This window comes from Lolium rigidum, chromosome 4 (assembly GCF_022539505.1).
Source record: "Lolium rigidum isolate FL_2022 chromosome 4, APGP_CSIRO_Lrig_0.1, whole genome shotgun sequence".
Taxonomy (NCBI): Eukaryota; Viridiplantae; Streptophyta; class Magnoliopsida; order Poales; family Poaceae; genus Lolium; species Lolium rigidum.
In genome coordinates, this window is record NC_061511.1 from 86,560,847 (window position 1) to 86,581,127 (window position 20,281).

The 20,281-nt window shown below is 43.4% G+C and overlaps 1 protein-coding gene across 1 annotated transcript; it reads left to right on the forward strand.

Annotated features, from left to right (window-relative positions):
- The first annotated feature begins 5,199 nt into the window (after nucleotides 1-5,199).
- On the forward strand, nucleotides 5,200-12,894 carry LOC124649330 (ER membrane protein complex subunit 1). Its single transcript, XM_047188981.1, has 12 exons — nucleotides 5,200-5,352; nucleotides 6,124-6,251; nucleotides 6,362-6,424; nucleotides 7,378-7,499; nucleotides 7,595-7,710; nucleotides 7,791-8,598; nucleotides 8,849-9,580; nucleotides 9,688-9,909; nucleotides 10,177-10,272; nucleotides 10,368-10,562; nucleotides 11,301-11,414; nucleotides 12,325-12,894. The coding sequence occupies exons 1-12, from the start codon at nucleotides 5,240-5,242 to the stop codon at nucleotides 12,583-12,585; spliced, it is 2,970 nt and encodes a 989-aa protein (XP_047044937.1). The 5' UTR covers nucleotides 5,200-5,239; the 3' UTR covers nucleotides 12,586-12,894.
- The last annotated feature ends 7,387 nt before the right edge of the window (nucleotides 12,895-20,281 follow it).

Sequence of the window (20,281 nt, forward strand, 5' to 3'; positions counted from 1 at the left end):
TTTATATAGGAGGCTAGGTCTCAAGAGGTCTCACCGAGTACGACTAGGTTTACAATAATTTTAGATCCGATCTTTCCTTGTTCGATCGCTTCCTTGTCTTGCCCGTCAAGGAACCTTCTGGTGCGCCATCCTAGTGGCCCATCTCGCCTTCATGTGTCTTCATGGGCCTCTAATTAGTCAATACAGGATAGGGTAATGTGGATTACCCGAAGGGTAGTGCCCACGTCAGATGGTGAGCTCGGGGCCGACTATTTCTTTAGCGTTAGACCTGCAGCAATCAATAAATGAAAGGTCATGTATGGTTAATACAAATCAGTGTCCCTAAATAACCTCATTTTAAACAACATGGCGTACAGTCGACCGTGTGTAGAATAATGCACCTGTACGCGAAGAAGTGGAAGACGGTTTCAGTAACATGTAACAAAAAGCATGTGTGTCGATCTACGTGCCCAATAATACAGATGACAACAAGTCACCTTAGGTTTGTACCGCTCCGACCACTCTTTCCTCGCCTTGTTGTCCAGCACAGGGGTCGCCCACGAAGTGCTCCTCAGGGTGTGTCATGGTTGTCCTGGAGGTCGGTGGGGAAACCATGTTCCTTGCGCCGCTGCCATTGTTATAGGCATCATAATCTGCCTCCTATGCTTCCAACGCTTCGTCCTCCATGCTTGCCTTTGTGGTGTGGCTTGTCGTCCTGGTCCGGCCCTCCGACGTGTTGGTATCACCTGCTGACGACATGGGGATCGAGGATCAAAAAGAGATTTTGGTGAGTGGTCTATATGGAGGGGTGGTTCTAATTAAATTCTATATGGTGGAGTGGGGTAGTTAAGGAGTTGCAGAATAGCGACTCGGTGGGTCAGAGGTCAATTGCAAGTCTAACGGGTGGGCCGACTTTCCCATTTTTATTTCCCTGGACGCGGTCGTCAATTCGCATGTAGGGCAAGGGCGGACGCTATGCTGGTATCATATCACATCGGGTGGATGTTCTCACGAGATTTTCTCTGTTGTCTTTTTGAATTAGGTTTTGAAATTTTCCATCTGACTGTTTCCATCTGCTACCTTCAACGAAAGGAAACAACCGGATGATTGATTTTGGGGAGCATACATGTAGATGTAGTAAAATAATTGATTTTTCACCGGTTCATTGCATTTTTTGAATTTAACCACTATGTTGTGCTCTGATGATTTCATACCATACGTGTGACGAAATTTCAGCCTTTCCATGCAAATATAGCTAATTGTGTGGAGGATTCCTTTGCATTTTAGTACAAGGCTAGGATTTTGTTTGTTGCCGTCGATGGACGTTTTTAAGGATGTTTGACGGTTGAGATTTCTCCAATCTTTGATATCGAAGTGACCTACCATCACTAACTGTTTGGCTACTTTTAAGAGAGTGCATTTGCTACCCGCATGGGTAGCTACACACCCATGCATTATACCAGTATGCAAGCCATATTAACTTGTTTTAGCTCGGTTTCCTAGTAGAACGTGTAATTCTAGTGTACAAAAGTGGTTTCTGAATTTTGATATGAATATTTTTTGATCAAAGTCAACTCACCAATGTATTTTGCGTTGACTTTTTGAATACTGAGTTGACTTTGAAAAAAAAAGTTCAAATCAAAATTTGAAATCCACTTTTGTACACTAGAATTCCACGTTCTACTAGGAAACCGAGCTAAAACAAGGTAATATGGCTTGCATATTGGTATAGTGCATGGGTGTGTAGCTACCCATGCGGGTAGCAGGCTTCATCCCCTACTTTTAAAGTTTTTCTTGGAAGCTAAAATTGATATACTCAAAATTTCTTATCTACAACACTTATAACACTGATATAATTGACACTATGTAATATGTCATGGTTTTGTATGGTAATATCTCTTGGTTTTGCACTTATAACACTGTAATACTCTTGTCTTGGTTTTTTCCAGTGTAATATGTCTTGGTTTTGCACTTATATCATTGTAATACTTATCTTCTAAAACTGGGTTGAGTGGTTTACGATTTAGAATTTGGGACCACGAGATTGAATCCAGCATATACATAAGATTTTAATATGTTTTCATCTAAATCCATCTTGCCTGTCATTCGTGTGACTAATGACCGTAGTATTTTCATGTTGTAACAACTCATGCTTCATGTTCTTTACTTAAAATCTGAATTCATGTGATTTACTTAAAATCTTGTAAATAATTTCGGCTTTCATACTATACAAATTCATGCATATACATAAGTTGAATGTATTGTAAATACTTTCTTATTTTAGTTAAATGAATGTTACCTTGTATTCTGAATTTCTTGTGCAGTTTTGTTTCCAAGAGAAGACTGGTTTGTTCACAATTGAAGTAGTGCATAATGGGTTTATGTGGGTTAAGATATATTTTGTGCTACGATCAATGAATCATATTCACATTTTGATAATTGCATTGTTGACACTTGGTGAATCTCCTAGATTAATGAAATTCTGGGAATCTTGGGCTATGAGAGAGATGGGAGACTCCGTGTATAATTGTAGTTGCCAGACAAGGACATTAGAGTTGGCTTGGTCCTAATTGAGAAATAGCGTACATTAGAGACATGATCAATGCGAGCAAGTCAGAGAAGACACTTGTTTTGCTTATTGATCCTCAAGGCGTTGAGAGAAGATGCCATTGTAAAGCCTAGAAATGCTCCAAATCAAGTTGAGAGAAGTGTTACATGCATAGAAGCATTTGTTCAAGCTGAAGCTTCTATATCATCTACTGTTTTAGTCACATATAATAAATTTATGCATAATATATAGTCCGATGACATTGGCAGTGATGACTTTGAATTCTATATGGTGATTTCGATGCTAAATATGGAGATGATGATATCTTTGTTGATAATGTTGAGAAATTTTTCAACCATAACAACGAGAAGAAATTCCGTGAGGAACATGAAATGAGGATGCCTTAGAAGATGATGATTTAAATCCGTGAGACGAAGATAGACAACACTTGAAGAAGAAGATCACAACATTTAATGAAGAAATTGATATGGATAATCCTTCCTTCAAACGTGGGATGCGGTTTAGTGGTATTGAGGAGTTGAGGAAGGCATTGTCAACATATAGTATTAGGAATAGAGTAAATATCAACAAGTTGAAGAATGAAAAAAGAAGGATAAACACGGTGTGTGCGCCTGGTTGTTCTTGGATGCTTAAAGCTTCAAATGATACAAGAAGGACACGTGGTTTGGTAATAACTGCATATGAAGGAATTCACATATGTGAGGGAAGCTTTCTAGTCAAATCCATTACTTCCAAAATTTTGAGAGATAAATTCATGCATCAATTCAGGGACAACTAGAAGTTAGAATCTCAAACTTATGGGAATACAAAAGTGCCCCAAGAGGTGGAAGCTAAGCAGATCAAGGAAAGATGCATTGCTTCAAATCCATGGTGATGAAGACTGGCAATTTAGGTTGCTGATAGATTGTGGGCAAGAGTGAAGGAGGATCTATCCTAGTTCAATGTTCTTCTGTGAACTAATTCAGTAAATGATCTTCAAAGTTCAAAATATTTGAGAATTTGGCCACAATTTGTTGGATTTATGATGCTTGCAAGAGGGGTTTCCTTACTAGATGTAGGATTTTCATTTGTATAGATGGGTGTCATATCAAAACAAAGTACAAATGTGTCTACTGACAATTACTGGAATAAACCCAAATGATTGCATCTGTCCAGTTGCATTTGCTCTAACTGAGGTTGAATGCACTAGTTCCTAGGAGTGGTTTCTCGGGAATCTTAAAGATAATATGAATATTTTAAACACATCCCCCTAGACAATTATGAGTGACAAACAAGATGGTTGAATCAATGTTGGTCGAAAGGTGTTTCCAGATGCTGAACACATGTTTTGTGTTAGGCATATGATTCAGAACTTCGAAAGGGCATGGCATAGAGGATAAACATTAAATAAAGACATTTGGGTTGTTGCTAGGTCAACAAGTGTTCCCAAGTGGTAGAGAAGTATGGAGAAGTTAAAGGTTAGAAGTGAGGCATCTTATGCATGGATTGAAGAGCTCGTGCCGAACAAATGGGTAAAGGCATTTTTCATTGAGTTTCCCAAGTATGACATGCTATTGAACAATCATTCAGAGGTGTTCAACAGGTACACATACATTATATAATTTTGTTATCTTGCTCCAATGTCTCATATTGTTCTATATTTTTGTTTTACTTTCAAATCATCTATATCCTAGAAGCGAGGGAGATACCTTTTCTATCCATGTTGGAAACAATTTTCTACAAAATTATCCAAAGGACTAAAAGAAAATAGAGAGAAGCTCAAAAATTGTAGATGAAATTGCACAGGTGGCTGGCCATTCATTTTTGGACTTCACGAATTAGCAGCCATGGCCATTTAAATTGGTCGCAGTTGTTTATATAAGGCCGTAAACCATATCATCTCTATGACAAATTAGTGCATGGAAATTATGACCTTACTCACGAAAATGGTCGTGGATATTTAGGGTTTGGACCGTCCTAGATGGCTTATGGCCATTTGTTGCAAAATGGTCGTAGAGTTATGACCAATTCACCCAAGATCATTATAAGAAGGTCACTAGTTAACACATTTTTTGTGCTATTTACATTTGTGAAATCTTTTATGCTTATGGGCCAACCCATTTAGCGCTCCCGGTTGATACTCCATATTCTTCCATATGGAGTGCTCCCGTTTTGATAGTAGGTAACATGTTTGTCATTTTGTCTTTCTCCGCTTAGTTTTAAACCTAAACAAAAATATAAATATGTTTTTTTTTGAACATTTACCAGATTGAACAATTTTCAAATTTTAGTAATTTTCAAATTTGGACAACTTTTAATTCAAACAAATTTTAAATACGAACATTTTTAAATCTAAACAATTTTCAAATATGAACAATATTAAAATATAAAACACTTTTTAATTTTAAAAAGAAACAGAAAACCAAAAAAAGAAAACAATCACACCGACGCACGAATCTGACAGTCTGGAGCGCTGGAGCCGCGCTAACCGGGCGAGGCCCATGTCGTCGGGCCGTCTGCGGGCGTGGACAATTAGCGAGCGATAAACAGGAATTCCTGCATCGAGCGGCGAATAAGGGACCTCCCATCCCTCGATAAACATCCAGAATAACTCCCAACTCCTCGATGACTCCCATCCCCGAATCGAAGCAGTAAACGACACCACCCAGACGGCCCCCTCAGATCGGAGGTCCAGCCCGAACTCCGTCGGCGATGGCGCCGCCGCCGCGCCGGCTCCTCCTCGTCCTCGTCGGCTTCCTTGCCGCCGCCGCTCTCGCCACCCTCGCCGTCGCTGTCTACGAGGACCAAGTCGGCCTCGCTGACTGGTACGTTCACCTTGCGCGCCCCTCCACTAGCGTAGATCCGTTCCGCTCCGCCCCGCTCCTCCCGCGCCTAGATCTGATTTCCCTCTCACGGCGCAGCGGAACTTCGAGTTCGTAGTTTAGATCGCTGTTCCATTGTTATGCGTGGAGTTGCGCGCCGTGGCTGTGTAGGGTTTTCGGGATTTAGGCCACGTACGATGTGCTTGCTAGTATTCGAGCTTGTTTGTTGTTGTCGAGGTCCTTGTTCTAGCTATACCAGTGGAGTGCTATGCATGTGACGAACGGGCCGGCTGTTCCAGCACCTGATGTTACCTGTGCTTACTGTAGAATTGTAGATTAGATCAGATTCTGTTCTGGAACTTCTTATAGGTTCAAGGTTTTATTGTTGCTTTTGCAAACCTAGAAGAAGTTCCAAAACATTTACTCAGCTTAAATTTCTTTGCACGCTCACAGCCTTTTGTGGTAAGGCATTGTATTACGGGTGATCAAGTGCAGCTGCTGAGACTGTGACATCATGATGATAACATGGTTGGCCTGGTGGTGCGTGCGCCCGTCCTGCAATATCAGCCTTGTGCTGTGTCGCTAAATCCAGTAGATCACTTTCTTCTGGCTCTATTTAAACTTTTCAGTAAACCACTGTAGATTTCACTGCATGTAATCATTAATAGCTTGGACAGTGCACCTCTTAACACCTTTTCTATTTCTAATTAGCACCATACAATGTTAGGAAGTACTCCCTGTATCACCATTTGAAATCACGGACGTCCTTTGCAGGCACCAGAAGTACATAGGCAAAGTTAAGCAGGCAGTTTACCACAGCCAGAAGAGTGGAAGGAGACGTGTTGTGGTCTTGACGGAGGAAAATGTGATCGCGTCACTTGATCTTCGCTCAGGAGATATATGTCAGTTTTTCTTGTCACATAATTTCTTTGGGATGCCTGCCACTGTTGTGCTACACATGATGTGTATAGATGTATCCGTGTTTTCTTTAATATATGTCATTTTTTTGCAGTTTGGCGACATGTCATTGAGAAGAACGACCCTGTCGATCAGCTTAGTCTATCGCTTGGAAAATGTGAGTCTACATGTTTTCTTACATTTGAGATACATGTAGTTGGAAGAAAACCTTGTTGATGCTATTTATTTTCATGTCTTCTGTTTTTTTTGTCCCTTGTTGATGGGATAGATATATCCGTTCAAATTGGTTTACTTATTCTCTTAAGTAAGTTATATGTGTACATCAAACAATGATTCTTCATGTACATAGTATGTACTTTTACTTGCATTTGCAACTTCTAGCATCTGATTTTAACTCAGATGCGTATTTCAGTTTGATATCCTTTTGTGCTATTCATCTAACCACAATATATACTGCCATATCAGATAAGAACATGAATCAGCAAAAACAGGTATTAGTTAGGCAATATGAGATGCATATAGGTCTCAAATTGGAAGGTAGATCTATACAAAATATCTCTCAAGTATCCATTGTTTTTAGTAATGCGATAACTACTGGTGAGCAGCATAATGTTTGCATCTCTGAGGTTCAAGATAAATACATTTTGTTTCACCATTGAGAAGATAACAGGGACGTTGCATCTATTTAAGTATTTATTGTTCAAATATTTAGAGACTAAGTGCTTAAGCGGTTAAACCCAAGAAACGTGGCTTAAAACTTTCTGTCAAACTTTCTGGCAATGGATCATGGTTATTGAACCATGTAGACAAGAGATGGCTTTGGTAAATATGTGGAGCTCACTAATTAATATATTCTTCTCAAAAGGCAATTTGTGCTGTTATTTTCCCTTACTGGAGGTATGAACAATGCTTATGTCCTGAAGTGTGATTTTTTGTGATTCTGTGACTAACTATCAGAGGCATGAAAGCAATTACTGTACACATGTTTATGTGAGAACAGTTTTACCTGTTTGTTGCTTCTTGTTGTTTCTTCATTTTTGTACATGTAATTCATTGCATTAGTATTATGTGAACATGTATATAACAGTCTGATTTTCAACATGTATTCAGATGTTGTTACTCTGTCTTCCGGAGGTAGTATATTGAGGGCATGGAATCTTCCTGATGGACAGATGATCTGGGAAACCAATATGCAAACTTCCACAGCATCAAAATCGTTGCTGCATGTTTTGGTTTGTATTGGATAATTATCATATGTTGATAGTAAAATATATTTATGTTTGTATGTATCACTTATTTAGAGTGACCGATCCCCTTTCTCTTGCAGTCAAACAATAAAGTGGCAAAGGATAATTTGGTTTTGGTTTCGGCTGGACAATGGATTTATGCTGTATCAAGCATTGATGGAGTCATTTCTTGGGGAAAGGAGTTCACACTTGATGGGTATGCATAAGTATGCCCTTGTGTTACTTGTTCAGAACATCAGAAAAACAATACTAACTTCTACTTGAATTTCTGTGCAGCCTGGAAATCAAACAAGTCACTCAATCACCTGAGAATGATATTGTATACGTTGTTGGGATTGCTGGTTCCTCAAAGCTAGCTGTTTATCATTTGAATGCTAAAACTGGAGAAATAATAAAGGATATCCAAGAGTCATTGCCTGGTGGATTATGTGGCGAAATGTTACTTGGTTCTGATAATAGGTTGGTAGCATTGGATGAGACCAGGTCAGCTTTGTATATTGTTGATTTCAAGGGTGAGAGCATCAGCTACAACAAGGTGCAAATTTCAGATTTTGTTCAAGACATATCTGGAACTGTCAAACTTCTACCTTTGATGTCCAATGGTATCATAGCTTTGCAATCATCTTCTACTATTTCTCTCCTGAAACTTCAAGGTCTGAATGGGTTGGAAGTAATCCATAGCTTTGACCGACCAGCCGCTGTGAGTGATGCTCTGACAATAACAGAAAAGGATGAGGCTTTTGCTGTTGTGCAGCATGTGGGTTCTCAAATCGAATTTATTGTCAAAGTTACAAGTGATGTAAGCAACGAAATTATTAGGGAAAAGGTTAATATAGATCAGCACAGGGGCAGTGTTGAGAAGGTCTTCTTGAATAATTATGTCCGAACTGATAAATCTCATGGTTTTCGGGCTTTGGTTGTTATGGAAGACCATTCGATCTTGTTAATTCAACAAGGAGCGGTTGTCTGGAGCAGAGAGGATGGACTTGCTTCAATTGTTGATGTAATGGCTTCTGAATTGCCTGTTGAGAAGGATGGTGTCTCAGTTGCGGATGTGGAACACAATCTCTTTGAATGGCTTAAGGTAATCCCGACTCTACTAATGTTTTTCTTTGATAAACGTATCTAGAAAAAAGTTATTTCAGAAAATCTCTTACTAAAGCTTACTTTGTAAAATTTATTATCACTGGATTATTAAGTTATAGTGTGGGTCCATCCATAAATTTTTTTATTTCCAATGTGTGCGCCACCACCACGCATGCAGGGTTGTTATTTCATTGCATGTGCTTCTCAATTTTATTTCTTATGGCATTTGACCATTGATTCTTATATAGGGACACATGCTGAAACTCAAAGGAACTCTAATGCTTGCGAGTGTTGATGAACTTGCTGCTATCCAAGCATTGAGAGTCAGAAGCTCTGAGAAAAACAAAATGACCAGAGACCATAATGGATTCCGGAAACTTCTCATTGTACTGACAAAGGCTGGCAAAGTAATAGCCCTGCATACTGGAGATGGACGTATTATCTGGTCGAACTTGCTGCCGTCCCTTCGTGCTTCTAAATCCGGCGAAATGCCTTCTGCCTTGAGGTTATACCAATGGCAGGTTCCCCATCACCGTGTGATACGTGAGAACCCGTCCATACTTGTTGTTGGCAGATCTGGAGCAGATTCTGTTGCTCCTGGAGTCCTCTCTATTCTTGATTCATATTCTGGAGAGGAACTGAACTCTCTAAGGTTCGACCATTCTGTCGTCCAAATTATCCCATTGACACTGAAGGATTCGTCTGAACAACGTCTTCATCTTATTGTTGATTCAAACTCCTATGCTCACCTGTATCCAAAATCTCCAGATGCCCTTAACTCATTTGTACCTGAAATGTCAAATATATATTTCTATTCCGTGGACATTCAGAAAAATGCTATTAGAGGATATTCATTACAGAAGTCATCTGACCTCAATTTGGATGACCAATATTGCTTTGGTACAAAGGAGTTATGGTCTATCAATTTCCCTTCTGATTCAGAAAGGATTGCCATCTCAGAAACACGAAAGATGAATGAGGTATGTTCATTGACTCTGCGCGCTCTAATTCATGTTATGTGGCCCGATTTGTTTTTATTAAAATATATGTTATAACATAAACTTTGCTTGTTTCTTATGACCTAAAGGTTGTCCATACTCAAGCAAAGATCATAGCAGATCAGGATGTGATGTATAAGTATTTATCGAAGAATTTAGTTTTTGTTGCTACTGTGTCTCCTAAAGCTGCTGGTGAAATTGGATCTGCGGCACCTGAAGAAGCTTCACTTGTTGCATATCTTATTGATGCTGTCAGTGGACGAATACTGCACCGGGTGACTCATCATGGTGCACAAGGTCCTGTACATGCTGTGAGTACATCTTCTATTCTGTGGCCTTAATCTCTTGTCAGTTCAGTTTTCAGCATGCAACAGTTATACTCCGTTTTCATCCTTCACAATATATTTGGCATGCTTGAATTCTGACACTCACAGTTACAGCATTTATATCTTCATGCAGTAGATATTTTTTCACAACAAAGCTGTCGCTTCTGCATTTTCTTGTGTGTCTTTGTATCTTGTTTTTAGATGACTCCTGTTTATCAAGTATTAACATACTTATTTTGTTGTGTTTTCAAGGTTGTAAGCGAGAACTGGGTGGTCTATCATTATTTCAACCTGCGAGCTCACAGATTTGAAATTGCAGTAATCGAGATATATGATCAATCTAGGGCGGTATGACAATATGCACACTGTTTTAATTATATAATCGGTTATAGCATTTCTATCGGTATTGGTGGTTGTATTAACTGCACTAAGTATTCACACAGGACAATAAAGATGTTATGAAGCTCATACTTGGGAAGCATAATTTGTCTGCGCCAATGACTTCTTATTCCCGGCCAGAGGTTATGGTGAAATCCCAGTCGTACTTTTTTACTCATTCAGTGAAAGCAATGGCAGTTACACAAACAGCTAAGGGTATAACATCCAAGCAGCTTCTGATCGGAACGATTGGTGACCAGGTATGTTTTCTCGTTTGTATTTCATACATTTCTCTTAGTTATGCACTAAAAGGTTGTGGCCCTTTATTATCCTCTCTAAGAGAGTTTTATACAATACACATTTTGGTTGTTGTTTACCTATAGAAGTCATTGTACATTTGTTGCGCTTGTTGAATGCAGACATGGTTTGTATTGCACCTTGTATAGTTGTATATGTGCCTTCTGCCATATCAATGGTCTGTCCTTTGAGCATCATGTAGATTCTGAATGTTTCCATTGTGAAAAGTGGGTGCGACTGATGTTTCTATTAGATCCCTTTTCAGTACAAACAAAATCATGCAGCGCTCAGTTAATCAATGTTAAACTTCGGGACAGTTCTTTCAAAAGTACGCTTTCACTTTTTGGAACTTCACATGTATGGCTTTACATGTTCTGTTAGTAACATAGTGTTTTTTGTTCAGATGTCCATGCCCTCATTGATTCCACCGGCACTGCTGACAGAATGCTCTGTTATGCAGTGTACCTGGGCACTGTTCATGTGTATTTTATTTTTGTCGAGATGTTCATGCGCGTTCAGTTTCTTTTGTTAGGAATAGTTAGGTCAGAAAACTATGCGTGGCGAGTCAAGCCTGTTAAGCTCAATATCATTTCTTTGAAGTGAACATATTTCCATCTTTGTAGACAAGATAGTTGGCTGTCTGATATGAAGTCTGTGTGCCGATACTAGGACCATATATTTACAGAACATATGCATTGCAGGTTTTGGCACTAGACAAGCGCTTTCTTGACCCGCGCCGTTCAGTGAATCCTACACAGCAAGAGAAAGAAGAGGGCATTATACCATTAACAGATTCTTTGCCTATTATTCCACAGGTATTTCTGTTGTTTGATGATCAAAAGTTTTGCATTCACATCTATTATCCTTGTAATAGGTATTATAATACTATAAAGAACACTTGTCGGTGTTTACTATCTTCTGATGACAAAGTTGCTGTATGGTATTGCCCCCTGAAGATTCTAGGTTTCTCATTAGTGTGGTTGCATTGTGGTCCTGTTACAGAAGCTGCAATAAAACAATACCTTTTTGTCTGCTAATTCATGAATTAGTGCAGTATTATTGTGTAAGACTAGTACAGCATGTTTTTACGCACTGGAATGTGGGGACTTACACAATTTTGGTTGCATGGTTAAAATATGATGCTTCTTTCAAGTACAAGAATACATTGATGATTTCATGACCCTGCAAGGTTCTTCCCTGAGTTTAGTAATTGGAATTTCTGAACTAGTTTGTGCACAAAACAGCTAGTTCATTACCACCTTGTATTATCTGTGAAACATAGTTTTCCCATTAACTTTGGGTTTCACTGGAACGTGACCAAGGAAGAACTTTCTTAAAGTGTGTATATGGCTTCTTTGAATATCAATACCATTCATGATATACAAGTACTTCCAGTTCATTCAACTACCAACCTCCCTCCACTGCCACTTATCCACCATACGTGCCATACTTTCTTGCCTGATGTCTTCTGCTTGATGTATTGGTGAACCATCTTAAAAAGGACATACTGCTGAACAGCATGTGTCGTTAACTTTTAATGGAAAATTTGATTATATTCATATCTTGGCATGCCTAGTTTTGTCAAGGTGCCACCATTCCAATATTTGAATACCTGAAAGCTTCTTCTGTTTGTTCCATTCATGTCTATGCTTAATTTGATGTTCTACGTTGGTTAATCAGTCATTGTTCAGCCTGATTAATGATTATGTCATTTTTCTGGTGCAGTCCTATGTGACACACTCTGTTCAAGTGGAAGCCCTGCGAGGAATTGTTTCTATTCCTGCAAAGCTGGAGTCAACTACTCTTGTTTTCTCGTATGGTGTGGACCTCTTCTACACTCGGCTTGCGCCATCAAGAACCTATGACTCGCTCACCGACGAATTCAGCTATGCACTTCTTCTAATTACAATAGTTGCATTGGTTGCTGCTCTTTTTGTTACTTGGATTTGGTCTGAGAAAAAGGAATTGAGAGACAAGTGGAGGTAAAGTGAGGCCTCCACATTCCCATGCGGACGAGATTTTGGGCCCTAGTCTGCATCACTATCTTCCTCTTTTGTAGTGCTAGGGTTCGTTGTACTTTTGACTAGGCCGTTATTTATGTAACATTTGAAAGTAAAGCTATTTCCTGGGATGACACTGCATAAGTACTTGTAGAAAAGCCACTTGTGCTATTAGAAATCCTGGACATGACATTGAAGAACTGGCGGATCAGTCTTGACATGCTTATAAGTTGTAAAATGTACCACATAGACCAGACTTCTCAGCAGAATGTTAGAAGTGTTATTTCTCTTGTAACTTATTGGAGTTCTCTTATTCAACTTGTCTTTTCTGAGTAGAGAACGAATTTCACTCCTTTGATCATTATTTCTGTTGTTGAGCTGTGATCCTCATGTTTCTGGTTTGCGCTATCTCCATTGCGGAGGAGAATACCCCCTGTTTTTTTTCATGAAAGCATGCCAAAAGTGACATGTTTATAGAAAATAGAAAGCAATTACAGAAAACTAGAAGCACACTGCCAACAATACATCTAGGTTACACTGACTCCGAAGGTGCTGTTGCAACTACACTAGAGAATCAATCTATCTGTTGCTACATGGTTACCCAGGTTTTGATATCAGTGTAGTGATGTCAGCTAGTGAATGAGAAGTCAGCTACTTTCTGCAGAATACAGTGCCACATGACTTGGTCAGGTGTTCCTTTTGATGATACCGAGAAGCTGCACGGTTGCATATTATTGGCAGGCTAGAACAGTATCTTTATGCTTTGAAGTCCTGGCATAGCAATTCTTGTCCTAGGGTTTATGTCAGTATGTGTTATACTTTACTTGTCACAGTCCCATCATTCACGTTGCTTTTGCCAGCAATCAATGGTTCAGAGTCTGATCAGTGCTTTGTGATATCTTAATGTCCAAAAACACAAATTATATCTATTGGAATGGATAGATTTTGCTTTCCAGTTTTGTTTTTCTTGGTTATGCTTGGGGTAATCTCTTGCACCGGTGCAAGCAGGCTTCGGCCGGCCGGAACATGTGCTGGCAGAAGCGGATGTGAGATGTCTGCCATGATCGGGAAAGAAGAGTAAAGCTGTGAGCTTTTCCGGCCTGGAAGATGGAAGTCGAGTTCTCAGCTCATGCAGCAGGAGTCACGTCCATCTTCTGGGCCTTTTGCTTTTCTCATCTTCAGGTGCTTGCTGGATTCTTCTGTCTCCACACTGATGGAGCCTGCCACGAACTCCATTTCTCTTCTTTTTTGGCTGTCGAATCCTGCTTCGCTGTCGTCAAGGTCTCGTCCTGTAGCCAAATTGCAACAGCCGAGTCGGTTATTGCGATGGGAGCGATCCTTTTGTCAGCATCAGTCGATGGTAAATCTGTCCAGCCCGGGTCGATTCATGGCATCTTTTACTTTGGCCTCAGCTACGCCCTAGTAGGTAGTGAATTCAGCTAGATGCCGGTGCTGGGTGCACTACCAAAGTGCTGTAACGATGTGAAGCCTCCTTTCCCTTTTAACTGAAACCCTGGACCAGACCATCACTGTTGAATCACAAAGCGAAGGTGGACACATGCAATGTTTGCGTTCTGTGGTCGAGCTGCCTGCCTTGTTTTCATACCCCTCGTCCCATTCTGCCCTAGCTGTGTCAGCCGTTGGTTTCTGTAGTCTTTGTTAGCTAGGACTAGGAGGTTGCCCTGACCCGGAATGCGCGTCTCATCGTGCCCTGACCCGGAATGCGAGGTCGCCCGGTGATGACTTGAAAATGGCAGTTTCCGTGAACGGGCCGCTGTGCGGCAAACCCCGGTGATGGAGATAATGATGCCACCGGCCATCGGGTCACCTCCTGTAGAGGTTATTATCAGTCCAAGGATGAACCTAAATCAGTTTTTCGTCCTAGGGTCCTCGTTCGAGTTGGTGAATGGTGATCGCGCTGTCAGATTGTGTCTACGGATCAGTGCCGGACTAGGGTTATTTCAGAAGCCACTTAAAGTATTAAAACATCTCCGATCCATTTCAAACATCAAATGTGTCTATTTGGATCGGGCCGCAAACCAAAAAATAGCCATGTGGCCCACATTATCCATTTGGATCGGCGGCAGATCAAACGGCCCGCGTATTTTGGTCTGCCCGCTGGCTTTTTCCTCATTTTTCCCCAAGTGGCTTATATTGAAATGGAAAACAATAATGGTGCACCAAATTAATTTAGTCCACTATAATTCACAATTAATACACTCCACCAAATAAACAACATAGTTCGCACATAAAATAAAATGAGGTGACTACTGCCTTTTTGCCAATGCCCACTATCAATCAAATCGTATTGAAGTCGATCATGAGTGTGGCGATCATGGATCTCATGATACACGTGGAGAAACTTCTCAAACATTAGTCCTTCAGGCTGCGACCCAATCAATTCACTCGGAAATTGCCACCCTTGGTCATGGATGCCTCATCACGCTCATCCTCAACAATCATGTTGTGCACAAAAGCGGTCATCATCTTCCACATGGTCTCAATGCTCCATATTCTAGCAGGACGCCGAACAATAGCCCACCGAGATTGGAGCACACCAAATACCTACTCCAGATCCTTACTACAAGCCTCTTATTATTTGGTAAATCTCTTTTTTTCTCTGCTCTTGAGGAACATGGGTTGTATTCACAAGTGTGGACCATGATAATGCCATCAGCAAGATAATATAGTTTGATGTATGCATGGCCATTGATCTCATAGTGAACCACTGGAGCATTGCATTCCCGAAACCTACATAATACCTAAGACCTAGCGCTCGAGCACGTGGTGTCATTGTGGGGAACTTACCACGCCGGAAGAAAGAGTGTCAAATCCATAAATCATGTGATGCAACAACCCCTTGACTACGGTTGATATTGCCCCTTCCCCCTAGCCTTGTTCAGCCCATGTGCACATGAATTTGCCTCTCGGTGTGTTCATAGATCAGGGTAGCCATGACCATCATGAATTCGGAATCACCATCCGACTCATTGTTCGAAGATATGCCGATGTCATTCTTGTATAAAAACTAGATTACCTTTCTGTTATCACCAGAATTTGACCGAGTCAGAGGTGGGCCGTGATCAAGATGGATTTGAAGAATATACATAGAAGAAATACGTGAATCGGCCTTTTATACCAAGTTGGGCTAAACTGCCCGTGTATACGTAACATATTAGATCGCATCTTAGATTAGAAGATAGAGTTTTACCCGTGCACGGTTTAGTGCACGCCCACATTAGAAAGTCCCCTGGACTATAAATATGTACCTAGGGTTTATGGAGTAAACAACAACCAACGTTCACCCCAAACAAATCTCGGCGCATCGCCAACTCCTTCGTCTCGAGGGTTTCTACCGGTAAGCACCATGCTGCCTAGATCGCATCTTGCGATCTAGGCAGCGTAATGCCTATCCCCGTTGTTCATGCGTTGCTCGTGCTGAAGCCTTTTTGATGGCGAGCAACGTAGTTATCTTAGACATGTTAGGGTTAGCATTGTTCCTCGTATAATATGCTACCGTAGTGCGACCCTTGCATGTCTAGCCGCCCTTACACCTATCTTAGGTGTAGGGGCGGCACCCCGCTTGATCATGGTTTAGTAGATTCGATCCGTTACGGTTGCTCCTTGATTCTTCAAGGATTAGTTTAATATCTGCAATAGTTAGGCCTTACAAAGGGTTGGAGGATCCGGCGGCGTGTAGGGTGACGTTCGCTAGCCCTAGAAAGGATGTTCCGAGGATCAACCTCGTGTTGGTTTTTAGGCCCTGTCTAGGATCGGCTTACGGTCACCGTGCGCGAGCGCGAGGCCCAATCGTGAGTAGGATGATCCGATTATGCGGTGAAAACCCCAAATCGTCGTAGATCTCATCGGCTTTATCTTGATCAAGCGGGACCACCATATATTCGGACACCTCGTGCGAATCATGGGTGAATCGGCTCTTTGAGCCGATTCGCGAGATAACTCGAGAGCCGATCGAGACTCGTATTTAACGTTTACGTGTGTGCCCTGCAGGAAACTAAGCGAGGCATCATCCACACCTTCCTGACCAGGTATAGGTCAGGTGGCACGCCCTTGCGATAGCATCGGACGTGCGACCAGGAGGCTTTGCGGGCCGTCGCTCTGAGGGACTGGGGCCAGCCGCAGCCCTAGTTGTTCCGGCTCTACGGTGTTGCCCGTCTCTGCCCGCCAGGGGGTTTCTGACGACAACACATTCTGGCACGCCCGGTGGGACACCTTTCGACATCCACAACTGTAAGGGTATTTTACCCTTATCCATTATTTTGGTATCTATGACACCGTGCTAGAGTATTTGGACTAATACATGTCTACAAGATGACTTTCAGGTATTAGCCAAAGAGGTATGATGGTGTAGCAATGGAACAAAAAGGCAACGGGAGACCCCCCAATTCGACGAAAAATCGGCAAGTTCTTCGGGGCCTGGCCGGTCGGAGATCCGGTCGGACCGGCCCCAGCACCGGACAGCCTGGCCACCGACCGGACCCGAACCGGTGCCATCCGGCAAGTTCCGAGAAGAAGACGAGCCCTCCAGGCCGCCAGCCCGGTTTTGGACCGGCTGCTCCGGCCGACAGCCGGTCCGACCGGGCACCGGACCGAGCGGCCCGGTCAGCAACCGGACTTTGCGCTCGTGCCATCCGGGCACGATCCGATAAGCTCCGAAGCCTCGCCGGTCAAGACCCGGTCCCAGCTCCGGTTGGAAACTGGCCGGCCCGGTCTGTGGCCCGGTCTGACCGGGCTGTGGACCGGCCTGTCCGGCGCCAAATCCGGTCAACCGGGTTTCTCGACGAATCTGCTGATGTGGCAAGTGACCAACGGCTAAATTTTGAAGAACACTATATATACCCCTTCTCCTACCTTGGAAGGGTTAGGCAACATACTATAAGCTGTTCTTGAGCTCTCTCTCTCATACTCCATTGCTAGAAACACCAAAAGCCTCAGATCTCCCTCCTCCTCCACCCAAACTCAAATCCCTCCGGGAATCACTAGAGGAGGACCCGATCTACCGTTCTACCAAGCCAAATCTCATTCCCCTTGTATTCATTGAGAAGCTTGCTTCCTAGGGTTCCTTGGAAACCCTAGGTGGGCAAGAAGGAGTCCGGAAGCATCCGGGCCGTGGATTTGCTCCGGGCAAGATTGTGAAGGTTTGGAGGCTACCTCAAAGTCTACCACAAGTGAGTGAGCTATTCCTTCGTGGGATAGGCTCCGGAGAATAGGGTGAGCCTTCGTGGCGCGGGAATCCTTCGTGGGACCTCCACTCCTCCAAACGTGACGTACCTTGTTGCAAAGCAAGGGAACACGGGAATACATCCTCGTCTCCGCGTGCTATCGGTTATCTCTAACCGAACTCCTTACTTGTGATTTAACTGCCTGTGAGAGCCTTCGTGCTTGAGTTAGTTGTATCCTCATATAGGTTGCTTCACCTAGTTTGCATTAGGCTCATCTTTATATTCCGCAAAGCCTAATATTGCAAAGAAAGAATTAAAATTTGTTGAAACCTATTCACCCCCCTCTAGGTTTACCATCTCTATACTTTCAACAACATCGCCATCTACATCCGAGATGGCGGAAGGCACTCCGGTCAAGTACGAGGACCTGCCTGATGAGCTCAAGAAGAAACATGACGAGATCAAGGCAACCCTCGAAGCCGAACTCATCGGCTCTTTCCACCGAACCCGCTCCCATGGCGTCGGTGGAAGGGTTTCACACCCGAAGGCGCACTCGATGGAATGGACTTGTCCGCCCCGTCGAAGAACGCACCAGTGTCGCCGCGGCAGAAATCAACTACATGGTGGCTCATTCGCTGCACCGCCACTCGAGAGCCCGGTGAACACTTTGGAGCGTGTCGCTCCGCGCGTGGTCCAGGAAATCATGAGCCACCGGTATTCTCCGTCGGGACCCGCTCCGGGGACTTTCAAGGGAGAGATGCCGCTCCAGCCCCAGCCGTTCGCATGGGCAGCACTCGAACCGCCGAACTCATCGGCATACGTCGTCTACAAGATTGGTGGTGATCCTAGTGACTACCAATTCCTACCTGAGGCACCCAAGGAGATCCCGCACGGATACGCGTGCGCATACGTGCCAGACTGCAACGCCTGGGCACTCTCGAACCAGGCTGCAACGACAGGGGCCTCTGGGACGGCAGGAGGAACGTCGGGAGCCGATCCTGAGAAGCAAACGTGGCTAGCTAAATACGCCACTCCGACGAACCTCCAAAGCCCAGCTCCTGCAGCTTGGCTTAGAACCGGAAAAGCAAGCATGGCTGGTTAAGTATGCCACCCCGGCGAATCTTCGGGGTTCGACACCTTCAGCCATCACAGCGGATCAGGTTTGTGCAATCTCGAAAGATCGGTTCGGCATGATGCCGAAAAGGAAGACGTTCGGCTACACCAAGCCGTACCCCAACGACTACGAACTGATCCCGCTACCACCCAAATATCTGCTCCCGGACTTCACAAAGTTTAGTGGATCAGATGGTTCCAGCTCCATCGAGCATGTGAGCCGATATTTGGCACAACTGGGCACGATCTCGAGCATCGGACGAGTTGCGTGTGAGGTTTTTAGCACGAGTCCCTCACGGGATCGGCTTTCGGGTGGTACACATCGCTGCCACCGAACTCCATCCGGACTTGGAAGCAGTTGGAAGAGCAGTTCCATGAGCAGTATCACTCAGAGGCTTCCGATGTTGGTATTGCCGATCTAGCGCAAGTGCGACAGAAGCGCGGGGAGACAGTGTCAGAATACATCCAGCGCTTCAGGACCATTAGGAACCGATGCTTTTCGGTTCACGTAAGCGAAAAGGAAGCAGTCGAGTTGGCGGTGGTGGGTCTCTCATCATCGATCAAGGACGTGGCCTCCCAGCAGTACTAACCTTCGTTGGCGCACATGGTGCAGAAGCTGTCAGCATACGAACAGCGCCACCCAGACGTTTACCAGGACAAATTCAAGCGTGCGGTGGCCCTGGTTGAGGCAGACGAAGACGAAGGTGCTATGGGAGATCAGGAGGTAGCAGTGGCTGAATGGACTCGGACGACAAGCCCCGTGTCCTGTAAATGGGTAAAACCACCAGGACCTCCAAAAGGGTTCGACTTCGACGTGACCAAAACGGAGCAGATTTTTGATCTCTTACTCACGGAGAAGCATATAAAGGTACCCGAAGGCCACAAGATCCCCACGGCGCAAGAGCTGAACGGAAAGCCATACTGCAAATGGCATAACACGTTCTCCCACACCAACAACGACTGCAGGGTGTGGCGACAGCAGATCCAGATGGCGATAGAAAATGGACGGTTAATTTTTAACCAGTACGCCATGAAGGTCGACACACACCCCTTCCCCGCCGTTAACATGGTGGAGTATGCTTACCATGGAGGGTGCCAGCCAGGTTTCTCGTGCAATATCAACATGGTAGAGCTTGGGCACTACTCCGGTAAGGACGGAGATGAGGGCAAGCTGCTCTCATAGCAAAGACACGAGGAAGCCGCTCCAAGCGATCGGCTCCGCCAAGACGGCAAGCGCTACGTCACAGAGGGAGAAGTGAAGAACATAAGATATCAGCGACTCCTCTCTGATCACCTCCTCAACAAGTATGTGAGTCAGTATGGCCAACGCCGGCGATCCAACAACGATGGTGAAAGAGATCGTCTGGCGAGAGAAACTAGAAGACA

Excerpts from the sequence above, each read along its gene's own strand:
- LOC124649330 (XM_047188981.1), top strand. The coding sequence starts at position 5,240 with ATGGCGCCGCCGCCGCGCCGGCTCCTCCTCGTCCTCGTCGGCTTCCTT. Across the intron at positions 5,353-6,123 it reads CAAGTCGGCCTCGCTGACTG|GCACCAGAAGTACATAGGCA; the intron begins GTACGTTCACCT and ends CGTCCTTTGCAG. Across the intron at positions 8,599-8,848 it reads ATCTCTTTGAATGGCTTAAG|GGACACATGCTGAAACTCAA; the intron begins GTAATCCCGACT and ends ATTCTTATATAG.